Raw genomic sequence first — 19,020 nt, forward strand, 5'->3', positions numbered from 1 at the left:
CTGAGGAACAACAGAACAATTGCAGATACTTAGGTGTAAGGAGAAGGTCATGGGGTAGATATGCTACGGAGATAAGAGATCCGAATACGAAAGAATTTAAATTTGAGTTTTCAAAAATCATTATTTGTTTCGATTGGGTGTTGTTGTAAATAATTGGGAATATATTTTGGAGTTTATATCTCAATTTTGAGGGGTTTTGGTGAAGATTTAGACTTGGTTTTGGTTGAATTTCATATTGAAACTCGAAGAAGAAGAAGAAGAAGAAGAAGAAGAAGAAGAAGAAGAAGAAGAAGAAGAAGAAGAAGAAGAAGAAGAAGAAGAAGAAGAAGAAGAAGAAGAAGAAGAAGACGACATATTGCAGAAATTGTAGAAAAATTGTAGAATGGATAAATTGTAGATTGTTTTTTGCAGAAGATTTGTAGAAGTTTTAGTCATTTTTGATTTGTGAAAACAGAAAACAAAGCATCTACAATCAGAATATAATTCATCTACAAAATATCTACAAACTGGGTATATTGAATTTTAATATCCCAATTCCCATTCGATTGTAGTTTAATTGGGATTTTCAACATAATTGCGTTTTTTGTAGAAGATTTGTAGAAGTTTTAGTCATTTTTGATTTGTGAAAACAGAAAACAAAGCATCTACAATTAGAATACAAATAATCTACAATTTATCTACAAAATATCTACAAACTGGGTACATTGAATTTTTATATCCCAATTCCCATTCAATTGTAGCATAATTGTGATTTTTGACATAATTGCGTTTTTTCAGAAGATTTGTAGAAGTTTTAGCTGTTTTTTTATTTGTGAAAACAGAAAATAAAGCATTTACAATCAGAATACAAATAATCTACAATTTATCTACAATTTCTGCAATATGTCTTCTTCTTCTTCTTCTTCTTCTTCTTCTTCTTCTTCTTCTTCTTCTTCTTTGAGTTTCAATTTGAAATTCAGTCAAACCAAGTCTAATCTTCACCAAAACCCCTCAAAATTGAGATATAAACTCCAAACCATATTCCCGATTATTTTCAACAATACTCAATCCAAACAAATAATGATTTTTGAAAACCCAAATTTGAATTCAAAGCTTTCAAGCTTTTTAATGGCTGTGAATGGTGGAAAATATCTGGAAGAATATTTACTTCCATAATTGTAGCGCGCCTAAATAGGAATATCTGGAAGAATATTTAGTTCCAGATTTGTAGCGCGTCTAATTAGGAAGGAATCAGCTCCTAATAATTGGTATTTAATGAATGGTATATATTTTGTAGAATAACTGTGAACATGGCGGGTAAATATGAAACTATGCACATTTTGGTAATAAGGTTTCATATATGGTATAGGAAGGAAAAAGTCTCTTCCCATATTGCGCTGATTGTAATAGGATACTTCGATACCACTATTGACTTTTTGACCTCAGTACAGAACCTTTGAAAAAAAGCTTCATACCAGAATTAAAGTTAGCTTGATCGACAAAAATTTAAAGCATGTTGGGAAAAAATTTAAAGCTCATAGTTGTTTAACCAAAAATCTAAGTCTTTGGTCAAAGCTAGAAATAAAGAGAAATTCGGGTTACTGATAATCTGGAGACGAAAATAATAGAAGACTTCTTAGAATAATAAAGTAATAAGTAGTTTTATATTTCAGTGTAATCTCAATAATATTTTGTGTGTCTACAGATGTTGAGTCTTTCTCCTTTTACAGTTGATTTTAGGATAAGGTGTAATGCTTTTGTCTTAATGAGGCAATTATGAGCAATAAATGACATTGAAAGAAACGTTACACAATCATTTCTATTTAATACAAATTTTCTAACGTATTTGATATTTAATGTTGTATTTAAACTCTTTTACGTCATCAGATTCGTATCTTCAACTTCTTTCGATCTTCGGTCTTTAAATGACTCGAATAGGTACGAGACTCGTGCCATTTGAGTAGCGGTCCACACCTATGTTGCTTTCTTCTCCCCATATCTGTTGTCGCCCGTGCCTCTTCGCTAGTCCACGTGTCATGATACGTCATCTTCAATATACAGACTCAATTTTTTCCCAATACAGATAGTCCCCCCACTTTCTATTTATTTATCAATTAAATATTTTGGAAGTGGATCTTCACAAAAAAAGGATTTTTTTGCCATAATCAATGTTATGACAATACTAACGCTTTAGTTGTCTTTTTCTATTTAATGCTCTGCACACGTGTCACCTTCTGATTGGCTCTGTAATTCTGCAGCCTTTTTCCAAGGCTTCTTCGTCCCCTCTATTTACGAAGTGATAATTGCCTTTATTATAGGCTTTCCATCATTACGCTTCTTTGTTTGACAGTTGCTATTATATACATATTTAACCTTTTTTCCTTTGTCTTCTTCTTCATAAACCCTTAACATATACTTTACTCTTTACTTTTGTTCCTTTCTCCTTTAGTTCATCCTTTCTCTGCAATGGCATCTCCGAATCCTAACCCTAAGAGAATCCCAATTCTTGATAGCTTCCCCAACGCCCCTGTAAGACATAGAAGGGGTAGAGGTGGCAGGCTTCGTAGTTTAGGATCCGTTCGTGGTGGTTCCTCTGGTTCTATCACTCCTTCTTCTAGTTCTGGCACTATTTCTAAAGGTTCTATCACTAAGAAATCCTCTTCTGAAGGTAAAGAACTTTTTGAGCCTCTTCAAGAGCTTTTAGTTGAGGAAATAGTACCCAATGACTTATCCTTTGAGAATGATAGAAAAACTCTTTGTGAACAAGTTGTTAATTTAAAGAAAGCTGACATTTTTCCTTCTCTAATCACTGAACCTTTGGTTTCTATTGTTCGAAAGATTGCAACTGGAGAAGTGATCTTCGTATAGTGATCCCTAATCCAAACCAGAGAATATCTTTTTGTAGGATTGGATTTTCTTTTGTTTATACTTACCCCTTCACTTTGGGATTTATTCCTGCTATTGACCCGGTTATACTTGATTTCTGTCACTTTTTCAAAATTTGTTTGGGACAAATTGGCCCCCTTGTATGGAGAGCAGTTGCTTGTTTGAGGTATTTATCTGTCAAAGCTAATGTTGACTTTTCCTTTCCCCACCTTATTCATCTTTACCACCCCAAGCTATTCCGCAATGGAGTTTTCACTTTAACTGCAAGAAGTAAAAGGGTCTTGGTAAGCCCTGAAGATGACAAAGATCGTGGGTGGTACACTCGTTATGTTACGGTACGCACAGTTGATTTGGTGGGTGAAACAAATATCCCCTTCCCTGAGAAGTGGAACTTTGCACGTAAGTTTTTTTTTTTACTTATCGTTCCCATCTTTAAGAATTTCAACTTCTTTTCTAATTTTTTGCTTTTCTATAGCAACCATGGGAGATTTGGAACCTGTTCCTAATTTCCGTGGTTGGGTAGATTCAATCTTGAAAGTCGTGCCTATGGAGGCGAGAACTTGGAAATCCATTTCCAGTTTACATGGTTGGAAAGTGAAAACTCACGGTATGCATCTTTTTATGCTTTTTCGTATATTAAGTCCTTTCTTGTTTCTAACTTTTTTCTATCCTTCTTTTTGTCAGGATTTGCTATTCGAGGAATGACAACTGAAGTAGCTATTGCCCTTCGAGCCTCTTCTGGTACTTCACTCTCTTTGGAGAGAACTCAAGCTACGATGTCAAAGAGGAAAGTTGTAGAAGAGGATTCTGAGGATGATGAAGATGAAGACACCTCTTTGATAACTAGACCAAGAGCCAGGAGACACATCGTTTCCGAGGATAAAGATGAAGTTACCCTTGTCCGTGCCTCTCTTACCGAACCTGTTCACATTCCTTCTGATGATGAAACCACTCTGAGGGACACCAATGAATCTATTCAACGTCTCTTCGTTGGTGGTTTTGAAAGTGGAGAACTAGGTCCAGTTTTAGATGAAGTTCCTCTTTCTTCCTCTGTTCCCATTCATCCTATTCCTCTGTTGGTTTCAAGTGCTTCTTTGCCCATTCTATCTGTTCCTGCTCCCTTACCTATTTCTGCTCCCTTACCTGTTTCGAGTCCTGTGACTCATGTTATTTTCACTTCTTCTACCGCTCCTCCTTCTATAGCTCCCCTTCCTCTGTTCAACATGCAGAGGAGGGTTCCAGTAGCAGAAGCTTGGCTATGAGGAGCGTTACACTTGAAGTTCCTGCTAATAACAGTCTTTTAAGGAAGTCTGGTGGAGCAGATGCCTGGCTTAGGCCTTTGATTGGATATATTGAGAAGAAGAAGATGAGTAGTCACAGTTGCTTAACTCTGATGAATGACATAATTCATTATACTTTGAAGGTATTTTTCCTTTACTTACTAACAAGTTTTTTTATCTCCAAATTCTTATTTCTATGAGTTGTCACTGTAGGCTAACCTCATTGGTACAGAATTGATGGGAAGAATTTCCCTTCTGGAAAAGAAAGCCCGTGAGTCTGAAAAGTCTATCCACGAGGCTGAGGAAATAGCCAAGGGAGCCCAGCTAGAAGCAACTAATTGGAAAGAGCAGTTTGAGAATGCTCAGGGAACTATAGAAGAATTGCTAGAGAGTAGAAATCTCCTGGAGCAGCAAAAACGAGGTCTGACTTCTGAGTTAGCAGTTGCCAAAGCTTTCTCAAGTCAATTTGAAAAAGACAAGGAGCGCCTTGAATGTTGTTTTTCAGAACAGTTATCAAAGTCAAGTGAAGAAATCAGAGAACTTAAGGCACTCTTGGACAAGAAAGAAGAATATGCAGGAGAAATAGTGCATAACTTGACTCAAGTTCAAGCTGATTTAAGGATCTCCTCTGACAAAGTACGTGCCTTAGAGAGTTCTCATGCCTCCCTTGAAGCTTCCCTTGATTCTCATTTAGCTGAACATCAAGTGTTAAAGAATGATCTTGCTATGTGGGAAAGGGAGTATGAACTTCTTGAGGAGAAGTTTGATTTAGAGGTGAGTTGGGATTTCTTGAACTTTCGTCGTGATGCTTTAATGGAGGCTAGTCAAGAAAACTTTGACTTAAACTCAGAGTTAGACAAAGTTTTAGAAACCATTGAAAGAACCCAACAACCACTTGACTTTCCTTCTCCGGCAATTGAAGCTCCCGTGGCTAAGGAACCTGTAAATGACGAAGTCGTTGCTGTGGCAGTTGAAGTTGAAGATGTTGCAATTCCAGCTCCCGAGGGTGAAATTTCTACGACTCAGTCTATGGAAGCTGAAACTTCTGTGACTCTTGCTCCCCTCGTTGAACCTAACACTTCAAGCCAGCTGAAACCGCTCCTATTGCTGCTTTTTCAGAAGTTGCCACCGTGCCTGTGGCTGTTTCTGAAAGTGAAATTAGTATTGCAACTTCTGATGTGCCAACCCCTTCAGTGACCAGTTAAATTTCCAGACTTTGTTTTTACTTTCTTTGTTGGATGATGGTTTTATCCCTTAGTTATTGTTTAAGGGATTTTTTGGTGAAAGTCCCCAGTTATTATAATGGAGCACTTGTATAAACTTTTTGTTGACTAAGTTTCTACTTAGTCTTTTTAATTATATCAAGAAGTTTGTTAGTACTTCAATGTGTTCTATTCTTGCCTTTTCCTTATCTATTTAGGACTTATAGAATAGTTTAGCATTTTTATCCTTTGAAAATGCTTTATGATTCTTCTCATGACTTATTAACATGAGGTTTATAAAAGAGGGCCCTTTTATATATATCGACACTTAATGAAGAAGACGTCTCAACTTCATAATGGTGTTACAATACGATGAAAGAAATAGGAATACACATGTTTTGTTTGAAACAACTTTGACAAGTTTTTATTCATGGACTTGGACAAGCTTTTGAATATTACATGTATTAAAATACATCTATAACTTTCTCGTAACTGTTTTTCTTGTAACAGATTTTTACAAAATAAATATTATTCAACAAGGTTTTTCCTTGTAACCCGTTTCAATACATAGTCATGACCCTATCTTAATGTATTAGGAAGGGTTTGAGAGGTGAATCCGTTGTTCTCATGGGAAAGAACATTATGATGAATGTTTTGCATCTTCCTTTGTTTTGATGAGAAAGAACACAATGATGAATGCTGAGGTTCCATAACTTCTGCTCGACACTTGTCTCTTTGTGGCTTGATTTTTTCGATTTTCGTATTCGATTTTCATTCGATTTACATCTCCGTTTTACCGCACGTATCTGTGTACAATATGCAATCCCTCAAGTGTTTGAGCGCTGAAGTATGAAGCCTCGAGCACTTGTTTGTTTCTCTCAATTTGGTCCTCTTCCTGAAAATAGAAAAACATACGGGACTTTGGAGGTGCGATTAAAGATGAAGACTGCCTAACCCGTGCATATTTTCATCAGATTAATTGTAACCCTGGGCTTAGAATTTTAGAATATTCCATTTTGCCGTGCAGGTCGTGACTCATCATTTGGAACGGGTAAGGGTTTCTGCCTAGCATCTAAAATCGTTAGTAAAATTTTAACAATTCAAAGAAAAATTGTAACATAGCGAAACCTGACCGTGGGTACCTTCTCAAAAGTAGTATATGTTTAGGTGGACAACATTCCAATGTGAGGGTAGAATCTTGCCATCTATTGTCTCCAACTCGTATGCTCCTTTTCCTGCAATGTCACGAACTCTGTAGGGTCCTTCCCATGTTGGACTTAGCTTTCCTGAATTAGCAACTTTTGTAGATTGGAACACCTTTTTAAGCACGAAGTCCCCAATTTTAAAGAATTTGAGGTGTGCTTTCATTTTATAATATCGTTCAATTACTTGCTTTTGTGCTGCCATCCTTATTAATGCAACTTCTCTTCTTCCTTCGAGCAAATCAAGGTTCACCCGCATCTCTTCATCATTTGATTCCTCCGTTGCTTGAACGTACCGTGTTCTCGGTTCTCCTATTTCAACTAGAATTAAGGCCTCTGCACCATAAACCATTGAAAATGGTGTTTCTCCCGTGCTTGTTTTTGTCGTTGTACGATAAGCCCATAATACTCCAGGTAATACCTCAGGCCAATTACCTTTTGAATCCTGTAACCTTTTCTTCAAGTTGTTGATAATGACCTTGTTTGTGGATTCCGCTTGTCCATTACCCACTGGATGGTATGGTGTAGATGTTATCCTTTTAATTTGCCAACTTTGAAAAAATTCTGTGATTTGAGCTCCTATGAATTGCGGACCATTGTCACACACGATTTCCTTTGGTGCTCCAAAACGACATATTATATTTCTCCAAATGAAGTCTTTAACTTCCTTTTCTCGTACCTGTTTAAATGCTCCTGCTTCTACCCATTTAGTGAAATAATCTGTAAGTACAAGTAGAAATTTCACCTGACCTTTTGCTTGTGGCAATGGACCTACGATATCCATTCCCCATTTCATAAAGGGCCACGGGGCTATAACAGGGTGCAGTAACTCAGCTGGTCTATGCATATTATTGCCATATCTTTGACATTTATCACACTTTGACACAAAACCGTTTGCTTCTTCTTCCATTTTAGGCCAATAATACCCTGCTCGAATCAGTGTTTTTACCAGCGACCTTCCTCCTGCGTGATTTCTACAATGTCCTTCATGTACTTCCCTCATCACATATTCTGTTTGGGAAGGTCCGAGACACCTTGCTAATGGTCTACCGAACATCTTTCGATAAAGATTTCCTTGATTTAAACAATAACGAGCAACTTTTATGCGAAGTGAATAAGCTTTTCTTTTGTCATCAGGCACGGTTCCGCGCTGTAAAAAAGCAATAATTTCGTTTCTTTAATCCCATGTTAAATGATTAAAATTTACCTCGTTCTTATCAGGTTTGAGAACGGAATGAAATAAATGTACGACCGAAGCATTTGCATCGTTTGCTACGTCTGCTGCAGATGCGAGATTAGCTAAAACATCTGCCTCCACATTCTCATCTCTTGGGATCTGCATTACCTTCCAAGTTTGGAATTGCTTTATTAGTTCCCGTACCTTTTCGAGATATTCTTGCATTCGTGTCTCCCTGGCTGTATAAGTCCCCAACATTTGATTGACCACGAGTTGAGAATCACTCTTGATTATAATCTGTGTTATGCCGAGTTCTCATGCCAATTCTAGACCTGCAATTACAGCCTCATACTCTGCTTCATTGTTAGTTATATAATGACATTTTATGGCCTGTCTAATAGTCCCACCCGTAGGCGGTATGAGAACTATCCCTAGGCCTGCTCCTTTTACATTAGACGAACCATCAGTGAATAAAATCCAAGTCCCCGGGTTTGCACCATTAAAAACTTGTAATTCTTTTTCTGCTTCTAAATGCATCCCCTGGCTAAAATCAGCTACGAAATCGGCTAATACTTGAGATTTTATAGCAGTCCTAGGTTGATAAATGATTTCGTATTCACTTAATTCTATAGCCCATTTTGCTAACCTCCCTGACAATTCATGTTTATGCAAAATGTTTCGTAATGGAAAAGCAGTAACTACAACAATGGGATGACATTGAAAATAAGGTCTTAGTTTTCTAGATGCCATGATCAAAGCTAATGCTAATTTTTCTAGTTGTGGATATCGTGTTTCAGCATCTAGTAAAGACTTGCTTACATAATAGATATGAGATTGTTTACCTTGGTCCTCACGGACTAAAACAGCACTTACCGCAACTTCTGACACAGCCAAATAGACGAGTAGCTTTTCTCCTTCCTTTGGTTTTGCCAATAGTGGTGGATTTGACAAGTAAACTTTTAAATTTCTAAGGGCTTGTTGGCAATCTTCGTTCCATTCAAAATGATCTTGCTTTTTGAGTGCGGAGAAAAATTTAAAACATTTTTTTAAAGATTTGGGAATAAACCTCCCCAAGGCTGCAATTCTTCCCGTTAGCCTTTGGACTTCTTTTTTACTCGTACGGATATCAAGGATCTCCTTTATTGCTTTGATCTGAGAAGGATTTACCTCAATACCACGGTTAGAAATGAGAAAACCCAAAATTTTGCCTGAGGCAACCCCAAATGCACATTTTTCTGGTTTGAGCTTCATATTAAATTTTCGTAAATTTCAAATGTAACAGATAAATGAGAAACATGATCATGAGAATGCTGGGTTTTGACGAGCATATCGTCTATATATACCTCCATGGTTTTTCCTAAATGTTCTTGGAACATTTTGGTGACCAACCTTTGATAGGTTGCTCCAGCATTTTTGAGACCAAAGGGCATTACTTTATAACAGTAAGTCCCCCTGTCTGTGATGAAAGAAGTTTTTTCTTCATCACTGAGGTCCATTTTAATTTGGTTGTACCCCGAATATGCATCTAAAAGACTCAAAAGTTCATGTCCTGCAGTTGCATCAATTAACTGATCTATATGCGATAAAGGGAAAGAATCTTTTGGGTAGGCTTTGTTATGATTTGTATAATCCACGCAAACCCGCCACTTACCGTTTTTCTTAGGTACAACAACTGTGTTTGCTAACCAATTAGGATACTTTACCTCGCGGATTGACCCAATTTTCAATAGCTTTTGGACCTCATCTTGAATCATCTGATTTTTTTAAAGCTCCTTGTTTTCTTTTCTTTTGCTTTACTGGTGTGAAGGATGAGTCTTCATTTAGTTTGTGAGTCATCATATCCGGTGGTATCCCTATCATATTAGCGTGGGACCAAGCAAAACAATCCACATTAGCTTTTAAAAATTCAATCAACATACCTCGCATGTTTGAGCTTAAATTGTCTCCAATATAAACCTTCCGTTCAGGCCATTGCTCAAATAATATCACAGCCTCGAGCTCTTTAATTGTTGTTTTGATATTTTCATTCTCTTCAGGTTCTTGAATTGTATCAGGTCTCGAGTCTAAATCTATCTTTTCTTGTTCAGTTGAGGTTTGATCCTTGATACCTTCAACTATTTCCTGTAATTGCTATTTTTCTTTATTTACAATGCTCGTATCTGTTACAGCATTGATACTCCTGGCTGTCTGCTGATCCCCACGAATTTGGCAAATTCCCCATGGTGATGGGAATTTAATAACTTGATGTAGAGTTGATGGGACAACATCCATATCATGGATCCAAGGTCTCCCCATGATCATATTGTAAGTCATTTCCATATCTACTACCTGAAATTTAGTTTCTTTAACAACACCTGCAGCAAAAGTTGTTAGAATTACCTCTCCTTTTGTTACCACACTTGAATTGTCGAACCCGGACAAGGTATGCGCCTTAGGTATCATTTTGTCTTCATCTTGCATTTCATGTAATACCCTTAATAGTATAATATTGACGGAACTTCCTGGATCAATCAAAACTCGTTTTACATTAGTATCATGTACAAGTAAAGATATTACCAGTGCGTCGTTATGTGAGGTCATTACTCCTTCGGTATCTGCATCATCGAAAGAAATACTTTCATTTTCTAAAACCTGCCGTACCCGTTTCCCGTGTGTTATCGTTACTTTAGAAACCTTGTTGGAAGCCGTATATGTTACACCGTGAATATCTTCTCCCCCACTTATAACATTCACGGTTCTCTTGGGTGAAGGGAGCTTTGGTGGCTTTTGCCTATTTTTCATATAGGCTTGCTTACCTTTCTCACTAAATAACTCAGTGAGATACCCTTGTTTCAATAGATGATCCACTTCACTTTGTAAGAATCTACATTCTGAAGTTTTATGCCCGTGATCATTGTGGAATTCGCACCAATGGTCTGGATTGCGTCTATTTGGATTTGACCGCATCTCTTTTGGCCATCGTACCTTATCTCCCATGCTCCTCAAAACAGCTACGAGCTCGGAGGTAGTGACATTAAAGTTATATCCACCGAACCTTGCCTTTAAACTTCTGTCATCATCTCGTGACTCTTGTCTGTTTCGGTCATTTCTGAACCTTGATGAAGAACCAGATTCCCTGTTCCTCGATTTTTGATCATATCGTTGACTATCCTACTTTGACCATAAGTCTTTCCCTGTAGGTCCCATATATGGATCGTACCTGTTTTCACCTGATCTTTTTTCGGTTTCTGATCTCCTGGAATTGCTCCTTTCTTTATGATGAAACAGAGGTACGGTATCTTCCTCAATTCGCAACTTCGTACTATACCTGTTATAAACGTCATTCCATGTGGTTGTAGGGAACTCTCGAAGGCTTTCTTTAAGTCTTCTCGTGGCTTCTGAACTTTTGTCATTTAAGTTGCTTGCAAAAGCTATTGCAGCCCAGTTATCAGGTACACGAGGTAAAGTCATCCTCTCACGTTGGAATCTATAAACAAAATCTCTAAGCAACTATGAGTCCCCTTGTTTAATTTTGAAAATGTCTTCCATTCTTTTTTCAACCTTTTGAGCTCCCGAGTGTGCTTTAATAAAAGAATCTACAAGCTCAATAAAAGAGTTTATAGAATTTTCAGGTAAAAGAGAATACCAGGTTAATGCACCCTTGGTGAGTGTTTCTCCAAATTTCTTGACCAACACTGATTCAATTTCTTGCTTGGTCAAGTCGTTGCCTTTTACACCTGTAGTAAATGTAGTTACGTGATCATGTGGGTCTGTTGTGCCATCATATTTTGAGATGTCAGGCATTTTGAACTTTTTAGGGATTGGAAGGGGAGCAACACTTGGTTTCCAAGGTTGTTGTGAGTATTTATCCACATCCACTCCTTTAATTATAGGGGGAACTCCAGGGATTTGCTCGATGCGCTCATTCTGTTCCTTAAGCTGTTTCTGCAAAGTTAGTACTAAATTTTGCAAATGAGAATTATTTGAATTACCTGGTTCTCCTTCCTGTGGTTCACTGGGGGTTCCTCCATTTCCAGAATTAACAAGGCCAGAACGAGGATTCTCCAATGTATTATTATTAGGCGTAGGTGTGGGTGGTGCAACAGGTAATCGACTAACTAGAGCCTGAAGAGCTTTGCTAACCCGTGCATCAATTACTTTTTGTAAAGCTTCATCTGCCCCTTCAAAATGTTCAGATTGCTCTTGTTGATCAGCACGAGATTCAGGAGCAGGAGTGCCTTCACGAGATTGACGTGGTGAATTTTGAGGGGAGGGAACCACGACAATGTTCTGTAAATCTCTTTGATTTTGATGGATTTGATTTTCATGGTTTCCCAAGGTGTTTTCACTGTTATTGTTGTTGTTGTTATTATTGTTTGACATGATGATAACAACGGATGGAATGTAGCTTAAAAGAGAAGATTATCAGATTCCCGGTAACAGAACCAATTTGTTTAATCAAAAATCTGAGTCTTTGGTCAAAGCTAGAAATAAAGAGAAATTCGGATTACTGATAATCTGGAGACGAAAATAATAGAAGACTTCTGAGAATAATAAAGTAATAAGTAGTTTTGTATTTCAGTGTAATCTCAATAATATTTTGTGTGTCTACAGATGTTGAGTCCTTCTCCTTTTATAGTTGATTCTAGGAGAAGGTGTAATGTCTTTGTCTTAATGAGGCAATTATGAGCAATAAATGACATTGAAAGAAACGTTACACAATCATTTCTATTTAATACAAATTTTCTAACGTATTTGATATTTAATGCTGTATTTAAACTCTTTTACGTAATCAGATTCGTATCTTCAACTTCTTCCGATCTTCGGTCTTTAAATGACTCGAATAGGTACGAGACTCGTGCCATTTGAGTAACGGCCCACACCTATGTTGCTTTCTTCTCCCCATATCTGTTGCCGCCCGTGCCTCTTGGCTATTTATTGCGTTTTGACCTTTTGACCAGTCCACGAGTCATGACACGACATCTTCAATATACAGACTCAATTTTTTCCCCAATAAAATAGTAGTTAGGGTGATTGTCAGAATTGTTGTAAATGGCTGATCACCCGGTTTCTTCGACATTGTGGCTAAAAATTCAGGTGATCGTTAGAACTTCTAATGCTTCAAATTCTGGCAAACGTGTTTTATAATACTAACACAAGACTATTTTCTCTAAAAGTTTCTTAACGGGATAAAAATATAAACAGTGATTTAAAAAAAGGTGTTATTACAAAAATAGCCGGTCAGGTTCAATATTCGATATACATAGATTACAACAACAACAACAAACCCAGTATAATCCTACTTAGTGGGTCTGGAGAGGGTACTATGTACACAGACCTTACCCTTACTCTGGGATAGAGAGGCTGTTTCCAAATAGACCCCCGACATCCTTCCTTCCAAGAACTTCCTACCTTGCTCTTGGAGAAACTCGAACTCAGAACATCTTGGTTGGAAGTGGAGGTTGCTTACTATCTATATACATAGATTGTACATTAATTATATACAACTATACATATATTACATCTGTCGGCTATTTTTAGTTTAAGAGATTAGACCAGCGAATGTTTTAGTTAAGGGATCTTTACGCAAATAGCCGGCGATATGCATTGTTTATTTTTTTAGCCATATATATAGATTATACATAAATTATACATATATTATACCTCAATCAGCTATTTTTAGTTTAAGTGGTTGGATGAGCGGCTATTTGAGTTAATTCTTCTTAAAAAAAAGTCCATCCAGCATAAAACCACAACGGCCCACTTTGATGCTCGATTAACAATGGGCCAGCCGGTCGTTGATTGGCCCAATAGTATCGTGGAGCTTCTAACAACTTAAAACCCTAAGACAAAAGTCTCCATTTCTGCAAAGTTGAGAAAAGTCTGTGAGGCAGCAGTCAGAACAGGGGCGCCGGAGTATATTGCAGAGGCATACAAGTATAATTTCTACCCAATTTTTATCTCTTCGTTTTATTTAGTTGAATCATGAATGCGTATATGTAGATGCAAATGCAAGTAAAATTTAATTGTTTTTAACAGAAAAATGGCGGACAAAGCAGTGACAATTAGAACAAGGAAGTTCATGACCAATCGTCTTCTTGCAAGGAAACAATTCGTAAGTCTTTAACACTTATATTATCTATGTTGCAAGCTGCACTGCTTATCTTAAACCTCGTACTTGTTACTTGTATGTTTTAATCTGTTCTAATTGGCATGTTTAATTTTTCAGATTATCGATGTCTTGCATCCTGGAAGGGCCAATGTTTCTAAGGTTAGACAATCTTTTTCGTCCGCCTTATTTACGTTTGTTTGGTTATTTTTGTTGAGTGCCTTTTGCAATTTCAGCAATTTAGTTGTTAATGCGACTTATACTACAAGATCCATTCTTTTCTCTTTGATTCTACTGACTAATGAGAGGTCCCTAATGAATTAGATGGTTACTAGAAATGTTAGAAAAAGTTAGCGGTAGTCGTAATATTGGAAATATAAGAGAAGGCAAAATATGTGTTTTTTTCAAGTTTTTCTATTTCTATAAACATTCATAATTTAGTACTGGAATTGGTTGTAAGGATTCATATAGCCGAGGCCGACTCAACAAGTCTGGAATTGACGCTAGTTGCTATTATCTTAGTTGTCGTTGAGAGAGAGAACTCCATTTGTGTGTGGATTGCAGAACATAGCTTGTTGCAAGCTCGGGTAAATGAGGAAGGTTGAGGTAGGTTAACGGCCAGCTTGAAAATGGTCCAATAATAATGAATCCTTTTAGCAGATACCGAGGATTCAAATATTCGAATCCAACTAGTTCACAATTGAGATGTAGTTGATTGGTATAGGAAATAGAGAAAGCAAAGCATGTACAGCTTATTCGAGTTTCATATGCTTTTGATTTAATTTCTTATGTCCCACCTGTTTAAAATGTCATTGCAGGCCGAGTTGAAAGAGAAATTAGCAAGGATGTATGAGGTGAAGGATCCAAATGCAATCTTTGTGTTTAAGTTCAGGACCCACTTTGGAGGAGGCAAATCTACTGGTTTTGGCTTGATCTATGATTCGGTTGAGAATGCGAAGAAATACGAGCCAAAGTACAGGCTGATCAGGGTAAGAATTCATATTACTTATTTATGTTAGCATAAAAGTCATTAAGTCAAGAAGGTAATGTGGTATTACAACTCCTTTAATAGTTGGAAAGGATCTAATATCACCTGATAGCTTATAATCTTTTGAATTGTTTTGCAAGTTCATTCTTGAGACATCCATGCTGAGCCTTAGTGTGAAAAATGCATTGATATTGTTTTTCAATTGCACTTTGTGCTGGTTTTGTTCTTCAAACGAGTATAAGCATGAAATTATAAAAACAATTTATCTTGTTGCTGAAGTTCTTTTTGTGATAAGATTTGAGATAAGTACAAGATTTCTTGCATTCAGTTATCTCATTGCTCATTGTTTGTTTTAATGCATAAAATATGTATTAGAGAATTTTGGCAGTGAAGGATCTTTGTGTACTATCTTCAGCTCAATAATATTAATCCCAGATAAAGTACATGTTATAATTTAACATACACAAGTAATTGATTTATGAGAAATGTTTACAGCATATGCCATCTTAACTTAGTCATTTTGCTATTTTTGTTGGAATTGTTTATCAACAAGGACTACTTGATATAAAAAACCCGCATGTGCAGTTTCTTCATTTTTCAGAAGTTGACAGTCTTACACATCCTCAATAATGTTATCTTCTGCTCTTTTGCTATCAAAAAGTAATTGCTAGCTGCATTAGTTTGAGCTATGTTGTATAAAAGGCTGCATTTGTTTGAGCTATGTGTCCATAAAGTCATGTGGTTTTTTTAAACCCATTCTCTTCCTCCAGTCCTATCCTTGCTCATTTAGATTCTGGTTTGTGATGCATTTGTCATATTGCTTTATTGTGAGTATATCTTATTGAGCTGTTCTAGTATTGTGGCCTATGATGCTAATTCAAGTAGCTATCTTCAAGTATAACAGTCTTATCTTTAAGTAAATAAATGCTTTAGTTTTCATGCTCCATTATGTTGAGTGCACCTTCAGCATCAAATCGGCAGGCTTAATGATTAATATGTTTTCGGCTAATTTATTTGACTGTTGAACAACACTTGCAGAATGGATTAGACACAAAGGTCGAGAAGTCTAGGAAGCAGATGAAGGAGCGGAAGAACAGAGCCAAGAAAGTACGCGGTGTCAAGAAGGTAATGGTTTTTATTTGTGCCTCTTCAGCTACGACGAAGAGAGGGTTTATTGGATTCGTATCATTTATTTTATTCTTGTGCTGATGTTCTTGGTTGCATGAATTTTGCAGACGAAGGCAGGAGATGCTAAGAAGAAATGATCTGCCAGGAACAGTTCCTTTAAACCAAATGCAGAAAATATTTGCCGTATTTTTTTTATGTTTCTCTGGACATTTATGCCGAATCCTTTCAATTTTGGTTGAGTCACGCAAATTCATTTTGCAAGTTTATGTGCTAGTTTTTCTTAACTTAGAGAATTTGGGAGTGAAGCTTTTTTCTTAACATTTTCTCTGTTTTATAATTACCATATCAAATGTTCCGACAAGGAAATGATTAGGAAACCAACTTATCCGAATAGAAACAGTATGTTCTTAACCAACTTTCTTTGATTTCTTACTTTGCTCAAGTATAACTTAGAAATTGGAAAGTAACGCATAGTATATGTGAACACTTTTAGATATATGTTTTCTGCTCCAATTTCCCACCTCCTTTGTAAGAAGATATTTGGAGTAAAACAGAATTTTATTCATAAGCTTTGTTTAAGGAAGATATTATAATGTGATCAATTATAAGTATACCATTGTGATGAATTACATCCAAATTGTGATGTACATCCAAAATTGTACCATAATGGGAATATGCTTGGATTGGTTTTCGACAATGTGGTCATGTGATAGACAAACCATCTAATGTACTCGAATCTTGCACAATTCTACATTGGAATACTATATATTCAATTTCTCTGTGGCAGTCCCTCTTATGAAATGACATTCAAAGCTTCAACTTCTACCTGCTCAAACGAGCATTGCTTATTTCATGAGCTACAGATTTTAGCTACGGTTCTCTTTTTCTTTGTTTAGAGTCGCGGGCTCGTTAAGAGTTTAAGCTTTATGCATTGACTATGCAACCAAAAAACTACACAATATTCAAGTCACTAAACCTTAATTGTAAGGTACATTTTTGTAATACGTATTTGTTGACAGGATAAATATAGTGACTAACCTCCTAACACCGTTAAATTATATTGGTAGTCTAATTTTGTCTTTGCTTTCATATATATAACCTAGTTCCACCTAATCCTTGTTTCTACCTGTTGGACTATTACTACTGCAACATTATCAGTGTGTATATAGCAATGTGGCACTGCACAACTTCCAATAGCAATCCAATAAGAAGACACTGTAGTAGTCTGTACTAAAGGATGACAGGAGACAGATTCGTACTATGAAAGACAACAAAGGGATGTTTGTTGTTATGCACATGATACTCATTAGCTGCCAACATCTATGTTTAATGCACACTGCTACTCAATTAAGAAGTTGCTTCTTGTAATTAAGAACAATTCTTGGTGAAATTTTAATTACTTGCACAAATTGAATCCTCAAATGACTTTGGAACAGGTTCAAAAGTTGACCTTTCTTATCTATTATCCGTTGATCCTGTAGAGTTTACACCAATTAAATAGAACTTAATATCGCAATACTAAATTATGTTTTTGGAGCGAGGAGGATCAAAAGATATATTCTTGATTCCGTAGACAGTTATGATCGTATTTCAACTAAATCTAATATTTTTTACGCGAAACATTAATATACATGTGAAAAATCTCTAAAATTGTTGTAACAAATATTAAAATTTAAACCCACATTTAAAGGGTGAATTCGTCAAATTTAAATCCAGAAACTCCCTGTGAATCTCCATGTACTGCTTTGGAAGCCATGAGGCTGGCAAGAAGGTCAACAAATGCACAAAATATGTATCTGTGCGTGCTCTTTGGATTTAAGGCAAGATAACAAATGAGAAGCTCATGCAATGACTCCCAATTGGCTCTTGTATCACTCAAGTTACATGACTCCACTATTTCTTGCATGGATCTCCTGAAGTCCAAATATGGGTTTGGAGAGAGTTGGAATAGCAGAGCAGCCATCTAAAAGTGTGTCAGATCCCTGATGCTCAGCCTGCAATCAGAGGCGGATGCAGCTTTTGTTTAATGAGTTCAATTGAATCCGTACTTTTAATACGAAAAATAAATGTAAGTGTGAAAATACCAACCAAAAAAAAAAATATACTAACAAAGATAATTCCGTATCGATAATTTCAAAAGTAAGATAAGTTTAGAAGTAAGAACCTTAAAGGTTGAACTTATCAGTTCAAATTCTGAATCTACCTCTGCCTGCTGCAATAACGAAGAAGTTGATTCTATGGAGGAAGACATGAATGAGGAGTCAATAATGGAGTTGGAGTTGCCAGGGGAAGAGAAAAAGAATCGTCGCGAAGCGAGGACAGTGGAGAAATCAGGAATAGTAGCTTCTTCGATGTCACATTCGAGTGTAAATTCGTAAAGGGAGTTGAAAAATGGCATGTTATGATGTTCTTGATTTTCATGGATATTGGAGGATTGTGATGGCATTGGACGTTTAGATTTGGTGAAGCAGAAATGAAGATTTTTTCCTAATGTAACAGGCATGGTGTGGTTATTGATGATTGTTCCTCTAAGTCTCAATGTCTGAGGCAGAGAAGTAGTTGCAGCAAAATGGTTAGGTTGAGAGTTGAGACAGGGCAGTCCAGAAAAGATATATTTACGATAAGATTTCAAGTTATAAACACAAGGGAGAAGGGAAGCCTCGAAGCGATGGTAAAGCTTTCTTCGTGTTACCTATAAGTCACGGATTTGAACTGTGAAAGTAATCATTAATGCTTACATTGGGATAGTCTGTCTAAATCTCACCCCAACCCTTCCTTAGCCCTTGCATGAATGCGAGATAATTTTTTATATATATTTACAACAAAAAATTTTGTATACACAATAGCAGTGTAATTTTTTTTGGTACTATCAATATGGTTTACATATCATAATTTGTAGGTTACTAAACCATGCTTATTATAAACTATTTTTACATCTTGAGACTCGCAAGTCTTATATGAATGGAAGAATTTTAATTATTCGGTGGGTGATATATTCTATATATGTTTATTTCTTCTTTCCTGTCATATGTGAAAACCACAGCAAATGATAAGTCTTTGTTGCAGAGAGAAAAAGAGGGATCGGGGGTG

At 36.5% G+C, this 19,020-nt stretch overlaps 2 protein-coding genes across 2 annotated transcripts; one reads left to right on the forward strand and one right to left on the reverse strand.

The window, feature by feature from the left end:
- Positions 1-13,537: 13,537 nt before the first annotated feature.
- LOC104236524 (small ribosomal subunit protein eS24z) lies at positions 13,538-16,345 on the forward strand. The gene is made up of 6 exons (XM_009790463.2): positions 13,538-13,642; positions 13,745-13,820; positions 13,935-13,976; positions 14,633-14,803; positions 15,841-15,927; positions 16,038-16,345. The coding sequence occupies exons 2-6, from the start codon at positions 13,749-13,751 to the stop codon at positions 16,065-16,067; spliced, it is 402 nt and encodes a 133-aa protein (XP_009788765.1). The 5' UTR covers positions 13,538-13,642; positions 13,745-13,748; the 3' UTR covers positions 16,068-16,345.
- A 1,148-nt stretch (positions 16,346-17,493) lies between these two features.
- LOC104236518 (transcription repressor OFP12-like) lies at positions 17,494-18,642 on the reverse strand. Its single transcript, XM_070149695.1, has 2 exons — positions 18,095-18,642; positions 17,494-17,893 (listed from the first exon to the last, which is right to left on the reverse strand). The coding sequence occupies exons 1-2, from the start codon at positions 18,431-18,433 to the stop codon at positions 17,615-17,617; spliced, it is 618 nt and encodes a 205-aa protein (XP_070005796.1). The 5' UTR covers positions 18,434-18,642; the 3' UTR covers positions 17,494-17,614.
- Positions 18,643-19,020: the final 378 nt, after the last annotated feature.

The sequence above is a fragment of the Nicotiana sylvestris genome, chromosome 6 (assembly GCF_000393655.2).
Source record: "Nicotiana sylvestris chromosome 6, ASM39365v2, whole genome shotgun sequence".
In the NCBI taxonomy this organism is placed as follows: domain Eukaryota; kingdom Viridiplantae; phylum Streptophyta; class Magnoliopsida; order Solanales; family Solanaceae; genus Nicotiana; species Nicotiana sylvestris.

Coding starts and splice junctions, on each gene's coding strand:
- LOC104236524 (XM_009790463.2), top strand. CDS start 13,749: ATGGCGGACAAAGCAGTGACAATTAGAACAAGGAAGTTCATGACCAAT. Junction 13,977..14,632: donor GAAGGGCCAATGTTTCTAAG/GTTAGACAATCT, acceptor ATGTCATTGCAG/GCCGAGTTGAAAGAGAAATT. Junction 14,804..15,840: donor CAAAGTACAGGCTGATCAGG/GTAAGAATTCAT, acceptor CAACACTTGCAG/AATGGATTAGACACAAAGGT.
- LOC104236518 (XM_070149695.1), bottom strand. CDS start 18,433: ATGCCTGTTACATTAGGAAAAAATCTTCATTTCTGCTTCACCAAATCT. Junction 17,894..18,094: donor TGATAAGTTCAACCTTTAAG/GTTCTTACTTCT, acceptor ACACACTTTTAG/ATGGCTGCTCTGCTATTCCA.